General features: G+C 36.9%; 1 protein-coding gene across 1 annotated transcript; it reads left to right on the top strand.

Moving 5' to 3' along the window:
* Positions 1–7,885: 7,885 nt before the first annotated feature.
* On the top strand, positions 7,886–18,348 carry LOC135250533 (short stature homeobox protein-like). Its single transcript, XM_064326895.1, has 5 exons — positions 7,886–8,251; positions 9,439–9,647; positions 12,887–12,944; positions 13,366–13,454; positions 15,478–18,348. Exons 1-5 carry the CDS (start codon positions 8,002–8,004, stop codon positions 15,721–15,723), a joined length of 852 nt encoding a protein of 283 aa, XP_064182965.1. The 5' UTR covers positions 7,886–8,001; the 3' UTR covers positions 15,724–18,348.
* The last annotated feature ends 660 nt before the right edge of the window (positions 18,349–19,008 follow it).

Genomic DNA, 19,008 nt, shown 5'->3' with positions numbered 1-19,008 from the left:
TTTAGCGGACACTTATCCAGACTGACTTAATGCAAACACAAGTTCAAAGACCATGGATCGAAGTGCACTAGTGTAAGTGCACTAGTGCAAGTACAGACTTGATTGACAACTTGTCAACTACCATGTTGAACAATAAACTGAACTAAACAAACAATAGCAAAGCTACACTAATGAGCATTAACTACATTTGGGTGGAGGAGCAGCTTTAGAGAGGCTGTGGGGTATTGATACTGCACCATTGCAAGCAGCTTGCAAGTATCGTTCAGTCCATGTTTTCAACATCTTTTACAAAAATGTTCTTGAAAGATTAAGCAAAAATAAGGCAACAAGGTAGATCCTAGAGCTATTACTCAGCTTACAGTAGCTGTAGTAGGTTTCCCTCCCACCTGTTTCACAAAAATAATTTTGGCAAAGTCTATATAGACATTATCAAACCAGAAGGGTCTGCAACACTAAAATAAGGTAAACCTTACTTTCCTCGAGGGGATATTTTAAGTGTACATTTAAATGCTTCTTGTGGACATTCAAGCATACACGACAATACATAAAATAAATAAGTAAAAACTGCTTCCTTATGAATGCAATACTATTTACTATTCAAAAACATACACAACAGTTACATGAAATATAGCATTGGCAAACAGATGTATTCAACATTATCAGTGTTTATGTGTCCACAAGTGATAAAAATGTAATCTATTAGCGTAAAATGAACTCCATTTGAGTTAATTTGACACTAACGATTTTTCTGCACACAGAGTACACATGTCAAGAATGCAAAGCGGAGTGGCAAGTGTTATTGAATGTCTTAAAACAATCAATATTCATGGCTACCTCCCTGCTGTGTATGTTCATTTACTATTGAGGAGCTTGAGAGACATGGGGACAGAAGACTCTTTATGTGTGTGTAATCTGCATTGTGGAAATCTATCTAAAACATATTGACAGCACTTTGCATGGCTGTACTTATAACCTGCCAGATAATATGTTCCCTCCAAATGTGCTGTGCCATCTGTCAGTTACTATTTGTCAATATAATCCATATAATAAGAAGTGCACAGCCCATCTAAGGTGTCAGTTTATTGAAGGGCAGTGAAGTACATGACAAAATACTGCACAATAAGTGCTCTACTCAAGTGGGCAAAGAACAAACAATATCGGCTATGGCTATTTACACTCAGAGCAATTTGCAATCTGGTCTTCTTTGGGCAGCTGTGAGTTTCTGAGCTGGAAGTTTGCATTGTAAAAGGCCGGCAAAGTGACTGACAGGCAGGATAACCATTGGCCAAGATGAAAAATAAAGTGTCCAGAACTATATACAACAAATATGTGTACACATCGTATTATTCATTTATACCTTTTAACATTTTTGCAAAGGAACCCAAAGCTCAACGATTTTGATTGGGCTTGTCAAGACAATGAAATTCTCACAACTAGATGATAGGGAAACATTTGAAGGACACTTGATGGGAGAGAATTTACAGACCCCTTCCTATTGCTTCCTCATTCAAACCTAACAGAGATGTAGCTAACAATGCAGCTAACATTGTCTATTAACACCATATGCTTCCATTGCATTGTGGTGTATATGGAATCTCAGTCTGAGTCTGCTATGGTCAGTCTGAAGTTTCCCCCAGTAGTGCACATTCTACATATTCATATCAGAGAGCACCTGTTTGCCTTGTTTGGCAGCTTGGTTGAGGTGTACTGATGTACCTCTTTTAAATACACTTGAAGAGACCACTTAATTGAATTGAACTGCCTTTTGAATTTAGAATAACTTCCGTCTCAGTGAAAATGTTAGAAAATTGTTTCTCATACTACTTTTACCAATAAGCATTCATGCACATAATGTTTCATGGCTAGACACAAAAATCCTTTCTTTAACCAAAGAAAAGTAACTGTCTATTTTTGTCACTGAAAGATATGAAGTATAGTATAATCAAGTCATAAGTATAATCACATTTAATAGGTTGATCACTTTGTATGCTTAAATATCTCATGGTTAAATTCATAAAAGGGATTAACAAAGGAACTTCAAAATATTTTTAGGTTGAGTTCTGTCACCAGGTTAGGGGAGCAAGAGTACAAATTAACTACAGGTAAATTCTGCATGAATATCAGGGAATATTATTTTACACCTAGAGTTGTAAAATTGGCTTGACACAGAACTGAACACTCTCTACTTGTACTGTAAGTAAATAATAGGCCAAATGGGCTGAATAGCCTGCTATAATAATTATGTATTATGTTTTGAATTAATACCACTCATAGTAGCAATCATATAATTCTGGATTCCAGGGATCATATGTATCTATCCATATTAGACAGGGACTAATGCAGTGTTAAAGTGATCTTGAGACTCAGCTCGTAATATGTGAATAAACAAACATTCGTATAGCATTTAACATGTCTGGAGTATCCTTTCGGGATATCATACGTGTTTATATTGGAGTTCAATATATCTAAAAACTTTCAAAGAATTTCAATGAATTCAATTAGCCATCTCACCGAAAATCATTCAATTTACTTTTATTTCGAATTAAGAGCTCACTCTGCATGCAGTCATGACGTATTTTGACACATGTGAAATCAATCTGAACAACTTTAGAATTTCCAAGCACATTGTTAGTGACGTAACATATTTTAACTCCATATGGAAAATGTCGTGAGTTGTTCAGTATGAATTGAGAAGCGTTCGTCTGTTGCATACGAGGGATTAATCTGTGTGAGCGAGCGAGTTCAAACGCCGTTGTAGCTCTTGTGAGAATTAGCCTGGGATTCCAGCAGAAAGGTCTTGACTTTTCCGCCACTTTATTAGCAAGCGGCTCTCTCTCTCTGTAGGAATGAGTGGCGCTTTAAGCCACGGTGCTGTAATCCTACACTGCAGGGGCCAAGAAATCAATGGCTTTACAGCCAAAAGGTGAAATGTCTGGCTGCCATTCTCCGTGCTCAAGGAATTAGGAGTGCTTTAACATGACCTCTAAGACAATGAATGTGTATTAAAATAAAACGATCAGTGTAGCTTCAGCTCAGGGGGTAAAATGAGTCAACAGAGGTCCACTTCCTCTCTTTCAGAGTTAATAGTATTCTATCACAGTTGACTTAACCTCCATACATTTTATTGTGTAAGATTTTACAAATGTAAAGTTTGTGCTGAATAAAATGTATTAAAACTACCTACTAGCCAAAGACGCATCCGGGGCTAACCAGAGGTATAGGAATTGGGGAGCAGTTTTAATATAATTTAATAATAATGCTGTATCAACATTTTGTGTGACTGGAACCAGAGCTAGGCGTGGTATTCGAGCATAAAAGGAAATACTTTGATCAAGGCCAATCATTTCCTTCAGTGGGAGCACTCTCCTGGCATGCATTTCTGTATTAACTACACAAAAGGTGCACAAGAAAAAGAGCAGTTAAATAAGCACAAAACCATACAGTTAGGCTGATTATGGATTGTAATTATACGTGTTTATTACTGAATCTGTATCTCCCATCTGGCCACATGCTTTGGGATGTAAAGATAGTGGATCTTTACCTATCTACTTTTTGTCTAGCATCTATTCCATGAATCCTCCCGAGGGAGAAAAACAGAAATTGAACGTGAAATGGTTCAATATTTACATGCCTTGCTTTAAGCTATCTTAAGTGGAAATCAATTAGCAGTGCATCTGGGTACTATTAAATTGCTTTACTAAAAAAGATCGCAGATTGATCTAAGCTGATTAAAGTATTCTCCAGACCCATTTCTGAAAGGCATCCCTTCATCAACTTTCTTGAAATTGTTAGGATAATGCTAACAGAAAGCATTACAGCTTTAAGAAAATATCTTGAAAATTAGTTGCATTCCACGGTCTCAGTGTCGGACAATCAAAAATATATTTTATATGTATTTTTAGTTTATTTTTTATAGAGAAAGTGACATGCAATTATACAAATGTGTTCGGAGCGACACGGTACGTAATTGGATTGGAATAGATAAAATCCAACAAAACGCAAAGGCTAGATTCAAAGCTAAACTCACTTCGGCCCCATATATAGTAGTAAGACTACACTTTAAAGTCAAATAAACCGCGAGTAAAATTTGCAATGCATATATAGCCTAATTAACTTACAATGGCATGGCTCATAGTCAGGGGAGAACCATGTCTGTATTGTATCATTGGGACATACAATTTTAACGAGCACAATAGCAAGTAGGCTCCGCAGGAAAACATTTCTTGTGCACATTTACAATGCGAACAAATTGCACTTTAACTGAAAAAAGCACCAATATTATCGTAAAATGCGACAAGGTAGAATAAACAGCATAGTGAAATGTATTAAATAGGCTAAACATTGATATAGTTCATTTTACGCTGTTGCTCTACATTCTATTCATTTTGCACTCGTAGGACTCTCATTTCATACGAGTGCAAAATCTTCAGAGTTTGATTAACACTGAAGATCTAGCAGTGTACGTGTCTGAAGGTGCAACGTGGTTCTGTTTTCTCAGGAGACAATTCACAATATTTTAAAAGGCCCTAGTTCATCAAGAAACTGAAAAACGTGAATTCCGAGAGCTTAAATTGGTCGATGGCGAGATTGTGGGAAAAATATTTAATTATGATATATTATAGATATATTATAAATGACCAAAAAGACACATCGATACTTCCATCTATTACATGCATCTCACATTGTTGGAAGTTGTAAAGAATACAGTACAGTTTATGCAATGCTACGGTTATCACCCCCTCCCATTCATGAAAACAACTTACGTTATACAACTGGAAAGAAGTAAAAATTAAACACACCAAAAACATTAATTAATGCTCAATTTATTAAAGAAATTATTACGAATAATAGTCTTTACAGTTTAAAAAGCGTTTATTAAGCCATGTATTAAGTGAGCTACAAAGCAAATGTATACATTTATTCACATAAATAAATAAATAAATAAATCTTTTGTCTATATGATAAGCAATAAAAGATTTAATCTGAAAATGTTACGGCGAGCCGTGTAGATAGGGGCTAGTGTGAGCTTAATGAATTGCCCGCCAGTAAAAATTATCTGCGTTATTCTGGGTCTTCATGCGCAAAAATGATTGTTTGGTGGAATATCTTGTCTCTGATCGACGCTATAAAAAAAGTACCTCCATAGAATCTAAGTTTCTAAGCCGTCGGGCAACGGTCCTGCGACAATATATTGATCTACGATAATATAAATAAATAAATACTCAAGGGAGTTTCAAATATGCTTTGTGCCTATCTGTGCATGATTTGGTGCTATGCTACTTCAAGGTGACTGGAACAGAGCAGGGTATGAGCTGTACTGGCAGATTTGTGCAGCAGTTGTCCTATGCCCTCGAGGGTGCTCTTAGATGGGAAACCACGTGTAGATAATCAACTGTTCTTCAATCCACCTTCAGTTGGTGAATCGTCTAAATCATTGTGCGAAACAAGATGGACGTAAACGATTCAGACACATTCGCAAGATTGATAGGAAAAATCGTTTATTTTCAGGCCTACATGTTGTGTGTTCAAATTCAATTGGTCTGTCTTGCACATTGAGCAATTACAGTTTGGCCATTCTGGAAAAAGAACCGTGAATATGCTTCATTTTTTGTGACGTTGTTGTAGGCCTATATAAATCACATGCATTATTAGTAGTGCATAGGCCGATGTCACATTCATACTAGCGCACGGACGCTGCAAGCGTCATATTCCACTAAAGCCGATATTCAAAATAGGCCTCAATCCTATAAGAAGCTAGTCAATACATTGCATTAGAGGACATGTTTCAGTTCCGTTTTAAAGATGAAAAAAAAAGTAGTCTGATAGTACGATTAGGCTTTCTGACCTGCTTTCAGAAATGTTAAAATCTTAATAAAACTATCTTGAAGGGTAGAAATATAAAATGCACAACAGACACACACACGCACACATACACATTATATAGAAAATGTGGTAAACCGCATAGTTCTGCAATATTGAACCTATCCATTATGTAAAATATGCTAAATACTACTTCAGAAACATCTTTCTTGCTTAGAAGTGTTTACACAGCTAATATACAATAGGCTACTTATGAAACGTCCACACAGTCTACCGCTAAATATGAATTAACCTACACATTACATGTTATCTTGGGATTTGTAGACGCAATAGTCAATCCAATTGTTCAGATGAAAAGCAGTGTTCAATATGAATCTGATTACTTCATATTTTACAAACATGAGCAATGTCGATTAATCCACACGACAGCATACACCTGTATTACATCGACGCGTGCATGTAATGTGCTTGTGGTACCTTGTGGCGTTTTCTTCTCGCGCATATTTGGTTATTGGAGGATAATATTAGATGTAATAAATGCGATCTGCTAGGAAGAATGAATATACAATTACTCAAACTGCACGTGGAGAAAAAGGCATGATATCAGAGTTATGGAGTATGTTTCACGGCCAAGTGTGCAGCAAATGTAAGAAATATAATTTCTGTGGAACGAAATCTGAAACAACCTTTGTTTTTAGAGTTTGAATTGTACTGCAAATCTACGTGAGTGAAAAACTACGACTAACTACTTTCCACAGGGCAATGCTGTAGACACCGGCAAATCATTGAGGTCAATTAAAAGGTAATGGCGGATGAGCATTGAGAGCTGGATCATTCCGGGACATAGCTGGAGTAAAAAAATGTGCTTTTATGGAAGCTTAATTCAATGCAAACAAATGTCATAACATCATAGCAGTTTAGCTTTATTTGGTGTTTTTGTTGAAATACAAAGATAAGGATGTACTGACGCTCTGTGTTTTATTGACGATACTCTACATCCAATGAAACGTCGCACCACAGCTGCACAACAGTGCAATTTGTAAACACGAATTGTCTTTTTGTATCGGTTGTGAGTTAATTGTGGACAAATGAAATAGTACAATGCATAGAAACCAGAAGAAGTATTATGCATTGTGTGTAATGTGTTAAATAATATCTTATAAGGATACAAGTAGCTACAACAACAATTTAGCAAATTCAGAATTTTCTGTGACATATTATATATTCAATATGTAATTTAGCTAAAATGTCAAAAGTGACAGTAAACATGCCGGGTATTTAGTCAACAAGATAACACAAAACTTTTTCTCCGTGTAGGCCTACTCGCGCGTCTGGAAAACACGTGGTTCTATGGCAATAGAAAATATAATAAACTAAGATATAATAATTTAGTCAATGAATGATTGTAAATCTTTTAATACAGCATATACAGTACACAGGGATAGTTTCACTGTTAAAATTAATGTAGGCTACTAATTTCAGTGGCTGTAGCCTATATAGACACGTGTAGGCTACCAACGTCACAGGCCAATTAAAAACAACTGCACAAAGGTAAACATCTATGCATAGTTAATAAACGGACATTGGGCGATTAAAAGTAAGTTCATCGAGGATTTGTTATATTGGGCATAGATAAACCATTGGACAATCACATCATTATTGTTCACTTTCCTGTGCGCACAGTTATAAGACAATCTAGTTGTAGATTACAAGTAGCCTACCTACAATAGGTCAAGTACGTCCGCTTCCTCAATATGTATAGGATATAAGATATTGGCTACACATTTTGTATATGTGGTGATGGAATTAGCACCGAAACCAATTAAGGCCCTTGGATTGTGTGTGCAATTCTAAAATTCGCCGTAAGCCACTGTAGGTAGTCTGCTTTAACGAATTGTAATTAAATTAGCCGGCTCCATTGCAGCATTGATTTCAGCGAAAGCCGCTGAAAGTTGAATTGTGAATGTAGAGCCGCCCGTAATTGCTCAAGACATTGAGAGGGGGCTGGGCTGAGTAAGCCGTGTATAAATAGTGTGATCTGAAAAACACAGACATAGCAGCAGAACTGATCTAACCTCCCACACCCCGACATTAGACCGGTTTCCCAGCAGAAGCAGCGGATCGACCAATACCATTCTCAAATATAAAGTGGATTTCTGTTTACAGGACCACTGAGCAGCCATGGAAGAACTTACGGCTTTTGTCTCAAAATCGTTCGACCAGAAAACCAAGGAGAGCAGCAAAGAGAGCATCACGTACAGGGAAGTTTTGGAGAGTGGCTTAGCGCGAGCAAGGGAGCTGAGCAACTCGGAGACGAACCTTCAGGACATCACAGAAACTAGTAACCATTGTCCCCTGCAATTATACAAAGAACACATCGAGCTGGAAAAAGAAAAACTAAAGGAATTCGGTGTTACAAGGGCTTCTGAAGGTAAGTATATTTCAGTTAATTTCCAGAAGCGACGTGTGCGCCCGTGTGTGTATGTGTGTGTGCTTTGTACGCTGTGAGGTGCGCTTGAAACGCTATCGAACACTTGGGGAAATAATTTTTTGGATGACCCGACATCGATAAAGAGTAGGTTTGTTGCCATATTTACACTATTCAAAATATGTCATACACAAAAGTTTTTTTTCAAGGCGAAAAATCTCAATGTTTATTATTTTTGTTCAAATAAAAGTGATCTGTGTTGCATTTTTGCTACAATATTATCTGTAGCATTTATGTATTTATTATAATTGTATGTACTGAGTTAAAAAAACGAAGCAGGGCAAAATAAAATTAAATTAAAGCGGATCTGAAATAGGCCTCACTCCATAAATTCCTAACCTATGGTCTACATTTTCGCACTTTTAAAAAGAAGCACGCACTACAACTGTTTGTCGTCAACCTTTCAAAACATTTAATATTGTTTTCATTGCAACATAATCGGCAATATCTTATTTGTACAGACAATATTTTCAAAGAAGCCCTTGTTTCCACATGCAGATATGTTACGATTAATCTAGGATCCGAGAAATGGAACGTTTTCATGTCATCACTCATTGTAAACAAAATGTACAAATAGCTCAGTGACATAGGTCTAATAGTAGGCTTATAATAATAATAATAATAATAATAATAATAATAATAATAATAATAACTTTACATATACTGGTAGTAGTTATTCAAACCACATTTAAGTTGAAAAAATGCAAGCCTATTCTGAAGCGTATACTTGAATTTTGTCATATCACTTTACAACCAGATTTGTTATTTTCGGACGCCTTATGCAGATCGCTGGCAATTTCGGGCCTATTTCAAAGGACTAAGAGTTGAAGACGCTTGCTAACTAAATGTTTCAAAAATAAATAAATAAATAAATAAATAAAATAAAAAACCTGTAGGCCTATGGCAATCCGTCATGCTTTTATGCGAAGACATAAACCTGCTATTTGCCTGCCAGAATAACTGTTTCTTGACAGATGCACCCTCAACATAATAGATCATTCAGGAAGGGGGCTACCGTTTGTGTTTCCTTTGTAAACAGTGGCAGTTTTAACATTTATTTATTTTTTGCAAAGGGTTTGCTTGTATTTAAAGCGTTATTCTGGGTTTTTTAATGTGGTCTGTGCACGCAGGGATATACGAATGCAAAGAGAAGAAGGAGGAAGTGAAATCCGAAGACGAAGACCCACAAGGGAAACTGAAACAGAGACGGAGTCGGACAAATTTTACTTTGGAACAACTAAACGAACTGGAAAGACTCTTTGATGAAACACACTATCCAGACGCCTTCATGAGAGAGGAGCTGAGTCAAAGGCTAGGGCTATCGGAAGCCAGGGTCCAGGTAAGCTCCCTATCAATAATACAGACTTTTCATATCTTGAGTAAAATGTAGGCCGCTCCTACTTATTTACTGTGGTTTATCCTAGTGAATTAAAAATAACCAATTGGCGCTATCTAACTATTCAGTCAAACCTCGTGAGTCCAAAAGCTTATATACCGATGAAACAGAATGCAATAAAGTATGAGAAACATTTTGTAAGGCAAGGGCACATTCTCCGAACACAGACGAAATGAGCTTTTCCAGGAGCATGTAAATCTGTAAGATTATTTTGAAATCAAGTCGGGTATTTCTCTCGTATTTATATTTATTGATGCTTTTGTAACTGACTGAACATTTACTGAAAAATGAACCAGTAGGGCTATTACTATCTGTCCTATTGCTATCTTTCGTATACGGACGAGACAGGTCTTATGCATGTAGGCTATACAAATAAATACTGTGTGACAAGCCACAAAAGGCTACCACAATGAGAGGGCATTTGCATTCACACAGTATATATTTAACGGAAAATTGCAGTAAGTAATTGCGGAATATAATGACACTGAAAATTAAACAAGCAATTGTTTAGCTGTTTGCTTCAGTACGACGTGGATGGAGATATCATGTTAAAAGCGCCTTTTTGGACTAGCATATACTGATCTGGCAGTGAAGTGGATGAAGGTGAACATGACATAATGTTGCACTGGCATTATCTTTTATGAACTTACTCAAAAATATTGCCATGAAAAAAAAAAGAAAACATATTTGCCTACTTATTTCATATTTTATAAATAGGCCCACATTCAGTAACATCTCCGCCGCCATGTAGCCTAATGCACATTGCAAAGAAGCAAATCCATTTGATAGTTTTCACGGCCACAAATAGCCAATGTTTTACAGTCAGGTTAAAGTGCAATAGCTACCTGGAGATGTAGACAGGCAAACATAGCTGCAATTCTGTGCCTTGGCATCACTTTGTTAGGCTATTATAAAACAACACCTTACGCAGGTCTACGTAAAATCAACATGGTTTACAAGAGAACGTCGGCACAATCATTCTAGAATCCTAATCATCATAGGAACTTGCCAACTATTCTTCTTCGTCTTCTGGATCTATGATTACATTTCGAAATATGTGTTCATAACAAAAACGACCATCTATTGTTACTGCAGTCAACAATCTGCACCGTGTAGCGGCCTTTCGATTAATATGAGTCGTAATATTATTTTTAGCAGTGAAAGGCTTGACAGCATATGGTAAGCTGCTAATAGTTTTTACAAGTTGGTTCTGTCTATAGCCTAGATAAGTTCACAAGAAAAGGTTCTCATGTACAACAGATAGATATAACCACATCATTAAAATTAATGAAGAGATTGAACCGATGCTGCAGGGGACATCTTCTTATGTCACTCATCTCATTTTCTCCAGCGTTTCCTTTGTAATATCTGCCAATGGCTTGATATACTGTTCCCATAAAAATGTATTAGAGATAATTTAATTGTGCCGTAACTCTTTCAGTGGGATATCTCATGTTCCACGAGTTAATGGGAAGAATAAGCAATATTGGAAGTCTGTATGACAGGTTGCAAGCACAATAAAAAAATAAGAAAAAAAAAGTAGTTTCAGTCGGAGGTAAAACTGAATAAAGGAAATATGGAATAACAAAACGAGAGAGAGAGAGAGAGAGAGAGAGATAGAGAGAGAGATGTTTAAATACAGTAAGTATAAGGAAGAAATATCAATGCAATCGAAAATAACTCACTTTGCATTTGTAAAAAGCTGAAATGGTGTGCCCCGCTCACTTAAAATAGTCTAATAGTCATAAACCACTGCGGCGCTGCACATCAGTCGATAAGGGACACCTTTTCAATTTCTACTGAAAATCTATTGTAATTGAATTGTAAGACTGGTGGTAGATAGCTGATATTAGCCTATATTTTAGTGTTGTATCGAAACCCCACACCGTCCACTTGTCAAGCATATAATTGAAAGTTATGAGACCTTGGTGAGGAGCAGGCGGTAATTCGATTACTACTAATATCTTTTGGTTTCTGGTGCAGAGCTAAATTAAATGTCATTATTCACTGTCTGTAATAAAAATCAAAAGGAAATCATATTATAGTATTTGTGAAGTGCATCATTGAGTGGTCCTTAATGAAGAAATAACTGTCTAAACCAGTGTAGTCCACTTTACTTAGGATATTCAGGGATAATTGGAATTGATCCATAGCTGCAAAACGTTTGATTTACTTGACTTAGCTTGAACTTCCCTATGTTTTAAACAATAACAGGGTGTAGTTACATTAATTATTATTATTATTATTATTATTATTATTATTATTATTATTATTATTATTACAGTAAACATTGGAAATGGGTTGGGAGCGATGATTCAAAACCACATTGAAATAGTTTACCACAGTCCTTTGTCCTCGTAATTTGGCTTGGAATATCCATTTAGCGGACCACATCCGTGCGGGTGCATTTGTTTTTTGTATTTATGTGAGCGATGCATTTCTACAAGCAATCAATAGTGGGGAAACTATCCTCCCATCAATCACAGGCTATTTTAATTATTAGTGTTCCGTTGTCCGTCTGTGGAGTTATATTGCGCACAACGTAAAATATAAAATAGCTTCGGTAACTCCTGTGATTTAACAATGCCATTTGAGTCCCCTTAACCACTCTTGCTAACGACTGCCGTAAAATAGGCCTATGTCGGGGAGAAGTTGCTCATCTAATGCTAGTTTAACTTAATTAATTAAGGTTATTTGTCGAGTAATAGAGTGTCAGGAGTGTCATGGTACCATCTTCCCATATTTGGTCTTAACATCTAAGGCAGCCACTGGGGTAGCTATTTAGACGAAGAGTAGACATCAGTATAGGTCTTATATGTCTCAAACATGGTTTAGTACGCATACAGAAACAATAATAACTTGTTGGGGTATAAAATAATTAGTTTTGCTTGCTACGTGCTTACGTATTCCTCCTCTTTTTCTTTGTAGAATTATTATTGTTGCAACAAGGTAAAGACAGCGATATATGCTTACGGTCAGATGACGATTCATTTATACTTCGCAAAAATATTTGAAGCAGTTTATATTATAATACGTTTTGTTTTAACAATACGACTGAATAAAAGCAGCATTGTTAGTATGAATGGTTTTGCAAGGTTTATATCACAGGGACCCTGTTAGCTAAACATAGATAAAATATCACTGGGACTCGTATTCACATGGTCGTTATATATTTTTTTCAGGTTTGGTTTCAAAACAGAAGAGCAAAGTGCCGGAAACAAGAAAACCAAATGCATAAAGGTGAATCAGTTTCAATCCAGATTATTTAATTATTGCAATTAAACAATTGCTATTATTGAAACTAAGGAGTAGGCTATTCTGTAATAATCACCGGCACGTTTTTATTGAGATGATGTGGTCTTTTATTTAGAACAATTACACACACACGCGTGCGCGCGCGCGCGCGCACACACACACACACACACACACACACATATATATATATATATATATACGCACATCCACACACACTGTATATCCATACTAGACCTATATGAGGCTGTGTGAACCACACACATACAGTACAGCACTCTCCATTCAGCTGTTAAAAAGTTGGAATGTGTAGGTCTATTTATTGTATTAATATAAGGCCAACAAACTGGGGCATAGGACATAAAAATGCCATGCGGATGTTAGCTGAGTAGCACTGTGTGTTTTCCAGGTGTTATTTTAGGTACTGCAAGCCACCTGGATGCATGCAGAGTTGCTCCTTACGTGAACATGGGTACTCTTAGAATGCCTTTTCAACAGGTATGTCTTCCAATGGCTTTACATTTTTGCATAGAAAGGTGTTCAATTATAACAAGCTCTGGTAGTGTTCATGTCCAAACCGATTCACACATACTTTCTCTGAGGAAAGTTAGAGTTGCCTTTACTGTGTATAAGACTATCCAGAATGGATAATTTTTTTCAACTACATGTTTTCTAAATTGAAACAAAGCCAAGAATGATGTATTTAGGCAGTTATTGACATACAAGGCAGGTGTTGCCATAGTTACAATTGTTTCTGTACATTTGCATAAATAACAGGCAACATCATTCTTGCTTTTGTTATTTTGTGCCAAATGGTTCTTTTTTCATTGCTTGATCATTGTGGGCTCTATATGCATGGACATTACTCAGCATGTGAGAAATAACATATTAAAAAGCTAGCACAAATATAGAAAATGATATGCACTGTCACAATGTTCCTAATTTAATATCAGGCATCTCTCATAGCTGGATATGGAATATGCTGCTTGTGGTTGTGTTGCAGCTCTACTAGGACAGCGAAGCTGCAAAAACATATTGGATTACAAACCATAAACACTACTGTATGAGGTCGTTTGAAAAAGAAAGAAGTACATAGGCTAATCTGGAGCTAATACCAGGAAAAATGGATATATATTCGACTTTTCGAGTGAACAGAGAAATATACAATTTTATTGCGATGCAGACACAACTGTCGCTCCACTGTGTCCCAAGCAGTGATAATTAAATATTGGGGTAAGCCCAATGTTAAAGGTAAAAGACGTTCAACCCCAGTTTACCTTTCACCTCCGGGGCTCATTTGGTAGCCGGCGAGATTAGAGAACCCAAGAGACATTTGATCTGGAGAATATTTTAAAGGCACCAGTGATGAACTCACCGCATCGCCTTTAAGAAAAGCGTCTCTAATTAAGTCAACAGAGAGGGCTAGCACCGACAGATGAAAGAGATTATGAAATGGAGAAATAATGTAATGACAGTTGTTGGCGTTGAGCCGCTGTCGTAGAACTGAAGTATTAGGGCTGTAAATTGAGCTGGGTTGTGCCAAACCGAGCGCTGTGTCTAGCGAATGCCCGCCACCTGACTTTCCACCAGGAAACTAACAGGACCGTGCTCGTTCGCGCAGAGCATGCACTCTCTTCTCCGGGTCCCAAACGCTTTCGAATACGAACAACATCAAGGGCGTCCCTCTCTTCCTTTGTAGAAAATTTGAATAATTCAGCTGGAAACAATTACGTTTGCGGTGTTCTCGTATATCAGAGGCAGTTTATGACGAACGAAAAACAAAGCAAGGAATTTCCCGATATTTAATTTTGGACAGAGTGTTCTGAAAGCGGTGTACAAATGCTACAAGCCTATTTTAGCTCAAGAGATTAAAATAACTTATAAAAATACGGATTTTTATTATTATTTTTTTGTGTGATTTTAAGTGCTAACCCCATTTCCCCCCATTCAACAATTCCCCCTAATTTCTATGTAGATTACTTTTATTTATTTTCATCACATTTTCTCATGCAAAAAGGTAGTCGTGTTCTCCATACGTGACTTTCATGCCCCCATCTACTACTGGTAAATTGTCATCTCAGTTAACATTTAATGCTTCTTATTTATCATCGTTATATTAAGCTAAGTATGGATTTAAGATATATGAATAATATGAATTTACCAATACTCGATTTAAGCAATTGTGATATTTTTTGTTGGAAAATACAGGGATTTCAGTGGAATTTGGGAATGCCAAACGTCCAGTAAGGATAAAATTAATTTGTAGATTATTTTAAAATAGCGCCAGTATTTTGAATATAGGATTAAGTTTAACTGGACATGCGATTGAGCGAGTTATACGTTTTACGTTATACGATTTTTTGGGGGCATAAATAAGAAGTAAAATTTAATTTACGCACGAAATACGTGCTCTGTAGGAATTTGCATAGAACTTTTTGGTTAAAAAAATAAAAAACTGGAGAGAACTCCCATTTTAGGTCAAATTGTGAGGTAACCGCAGTCTGTTTGACTTTCTCGTCAGGTGCAGGCTCAACTGCAGTTGGAAGGAGTAACCCACTCACACCCCCACCTCCATCCACACCTAGCCGCTCATGCTCCCTACCTGATGTTCCCGCCCCCTCCCTTTGGACTACCAATCGCGTCGCTGGCTGACTCTGCCTCCGCAGCGGCCGCCGTGGCTGCCGCTGCCAAGAGCAACAGCAAGAACTCGAGCATCGCTGACCTCAGACTCAAGGCAAGAAAACATGCGGAGGCGCTGGGCCTATGACCCCTCCCCCCGGGCAACTCCGCTGCTCTGACCTCTCAGATAATTGCTTTTCACACAAGACTGTGCCTGTGAAAAGGCCAGGACACTCACAGTTAAAACAAAGAAACAAAAACACTGAAAAAAGGAAAATTGTCACAAAAACCAGCTGCCAAAACAACCACTTGTAAGAAAAAAAAGGTAATTAAATACCAATGAAATCACCTCTTACTTTTCACCCAACAGGCAGGACTTCTTGGAGGCCGGTGGCTGAGCCCCTTCCAGTCAGACATCACTGCCCCAGGACCATACAAAAATGTCTGGATGTCTGTCTAAGATCCTGCCTTTATTTCTTATTTTTAAAGATGAGAAGACTTTCTAAAAAAAAAAAAAAGAACCGGGCAAACAAAGGCAGACATCTGAACAAAACTAGAGCGTCACCGACATTGGGTGACACCCAGCACGGACGGGAATACGCAGGGTTTTGAGCCTTGCGCAGGAGGCCATGTTCGTCTCTGACCACTGTGCTCCTGCCTGAGTGCATGCGTTTGGCTGAAGGGAGGACTCTATGGGCCTGGCCTCCATCTGCATCTGCTATCTGTCTGAACATGTTAATCACTGCCATGAACAATGCTCAATATTCTCCATGTTCTGCAAAGACTTTCACTCGATTTTGATTTCCCGAATCTGTGGGCATGCAGGAGGGCGGCACTGAGGAAAAAAAAAGCTTTGTTTTCGGCGTACTTGATACTTATTTTCTGTACTGGAGGGAATTATTGTGTTGCTGTATTTCTTGCAAGGTGTATGTCTTGCAGGATTTATACTTTTATTCTCATGTCCTGCCCTTCGTTCTCTAATTGTGCCATGCCATGGCAAAAAAAAAAGAAAAAAGAAAGAAAAAAATTGCTTTTGCACTTCAGGTCTCATATCAAGTTGTTTACAATCCAAGCTAAAGCGCAGATACTACTTTTAATATTAGGGGCGACCAACGAGCAGAGCAAGGGTTGATAACACCAAAAGGCATCAAAAGGGTAACTGCTTTTTTGTCATTTAATATTTTAATGAAGTTTCAGTTAAACTGAAATGCAATTTTGTGCAGTTAAGTGCAATACTGTAAATATGAAAAAGTCCAAGCAGTCAGTTAATAATAATAATAATAATAATAATAATAATAATAATAATAATAATAATAGTTTTCAGGGTTTTTTTCTGGCTCTGATATCAATGTATTGAATTTCTGTCAAACCGACACATTTGTTTTTGATAAGTGTTACAATTGTGGCACTTCATTAGCAATCATGTGCCAAATGTCCCCGAGTTTGATAATATTCAAACATGGTTTCGGATACATACATAACAGTGATAATTTGTTGGAGTAGACGAGCGCAATGGCAGAGGTACTAGGATCTGAGACTCCACTTCATCTGATGCAAAATACAGATGTAGGAAAGCACCCCCAAATATATTAAAATCTATTAAACTATGAATTTGTCTTAAAGGACAAATTCATAGTTCAATATGTGTAAATCATAAAAAAATCATTGTACATACAGTACATCATTTTGATTGATTAATGTAAAATATATAAAAGCATGTCCCTGTATATTTAACAAACATAAGTACTAAATTTCAGCAAATGTTCCTTGTTTTATTGCTTGCACAACATAGACTCCAAAATGAACTATTGAAAAAATAGTTAAATGAAAACTGAGAAAATATTTAAGAATAGCGATTACTAAAGTTTTTTATACAACATGAGGGCAATGCTTACTGATATTAAAATGATGAGAGCACAACATAAATATTTCTTACTGTTGTATTATGATCAACATCATGAAGCCATAATGAAGTATATGTCCTATTTACCACAATTTATATTATATTCTCTCTCTCTCTCTCTCTCTCTCTCTCTCTCTCTCTCTCTCTCTCCCTCTCTCTCTCTCTTCCCCCTCCCCTCTCTCTCTCTCTCACCACACACACACACACACACACACATACACACATGGATAGATGAAAACAAGAACAACATTTGGAAATTCAGCTGTAATTATTTTGGGGATGCCCATTGGAAAATGAACGGGACTTTAATGCTTTTTCAACTGCCTTTGAAGTCAATAATGATCCTAGTGGTCTACCTCTAACAAATATATTATTATTTGTGTTGTTTTTCAGAGACCATATTAGCGGTTGTTCAACGGTGGTTCTATTATTAATAATTGACTCTATTTATGACTGCTTTTATTTATTATTTAGTTTGAAATTTCATAAATGAGCTATAACTATGGGTGTTAAATTTTTTGTGGCTTTGCATTAAAAATGTCTTTTTTTACTTTACTTTTGCAATTGTTTGAATGGAAAGAGTGACTGTTGTACATTGCATTAAGTGTAGTGTGTCTGGGGTTTACAAACATTTCAGGGATGGTAAAAATATGAAATACTTTTCAAACACATGAATTTACCTTAAGTTCCATGGAACATCTACCCATTATTGTCAGCGTTACCATCATATTTTAAGTTTTGTGACTTATGCAAGCATGCTTATACATCATTTGCCATACAGTTCTGTTACAATGTGGCTCTGTTGATTCACACAACATGAATGTACATCATGTACAAGTAAACTATTAATAAAGTGAATAATATTTGTAAGGTTGTTCTATAAAATTATGTGATGAAAGGTTTCATGTTATAACAAAGGATGAAATGTGGCCCATCTTAACAAGCTTTTGGAAAATTGCTTCCTGCTTGCACCCATCGGTATCTGTACAATGCTTTAGCGCATGTTCTATTGGTGTGATATGGTTACATAAAAGTCATATTTGGCATGCAGCTAATATGCCAGTTCTCCTCAATGATAGGCTGAATGCATGAACATTCCACGCATTCCCTCAAACCACGACGATGAATGTCATGCCAGTCGAACTTGGCAAAGGTACGCAATAACAACTATGTTTAATGCAGGCTGTACAAGTGCACAGCCACTCAACCATTACGTGGGTTTCACAGGGTGGATCAAAATGAGCATTTGGGAAAATACTGGAAATGCATACAATATCCATGTCAGCCATTAGGGCTCATCAGATCCGATGGATCCGAGGCCAGTGATGAAAATTGAGCCGGTGTATTTTCATGACCCATTTTGTCAGGCAGAACTGGTGATTAAACCGCTCAAAAATAAACTGGGATACCAAAACCACATATGAGTACTGCATAAGAGCTTGTTATGACACAAGGAAGGGTGAGACCAAACAAATGAAAGATGAAAAAATAATCCTGAGCAGTCTGGAAATTATTGAGAGTTCAGTTGAG

The sequence above is a fragment of the Anguilla rostrata genome, chromosome 3, assembly GCF_018555375.3.
Source record: "Anguilla rostrata isolate EN2019 chromosome 3, ASM1855537v3, whole genome shotgun sequence".
Classification (NCBI taxonomy): Eukaryota; Metazoa; Chordata; class Actinopteri; order Anguilliformes; family Anguillidae; genus Anguilla; species Anguilla rostrata.
Note: the sequence above shows the minus strand (reverse complement) of the source record. Positions and strands in the feature narration are given on the sequence as shown.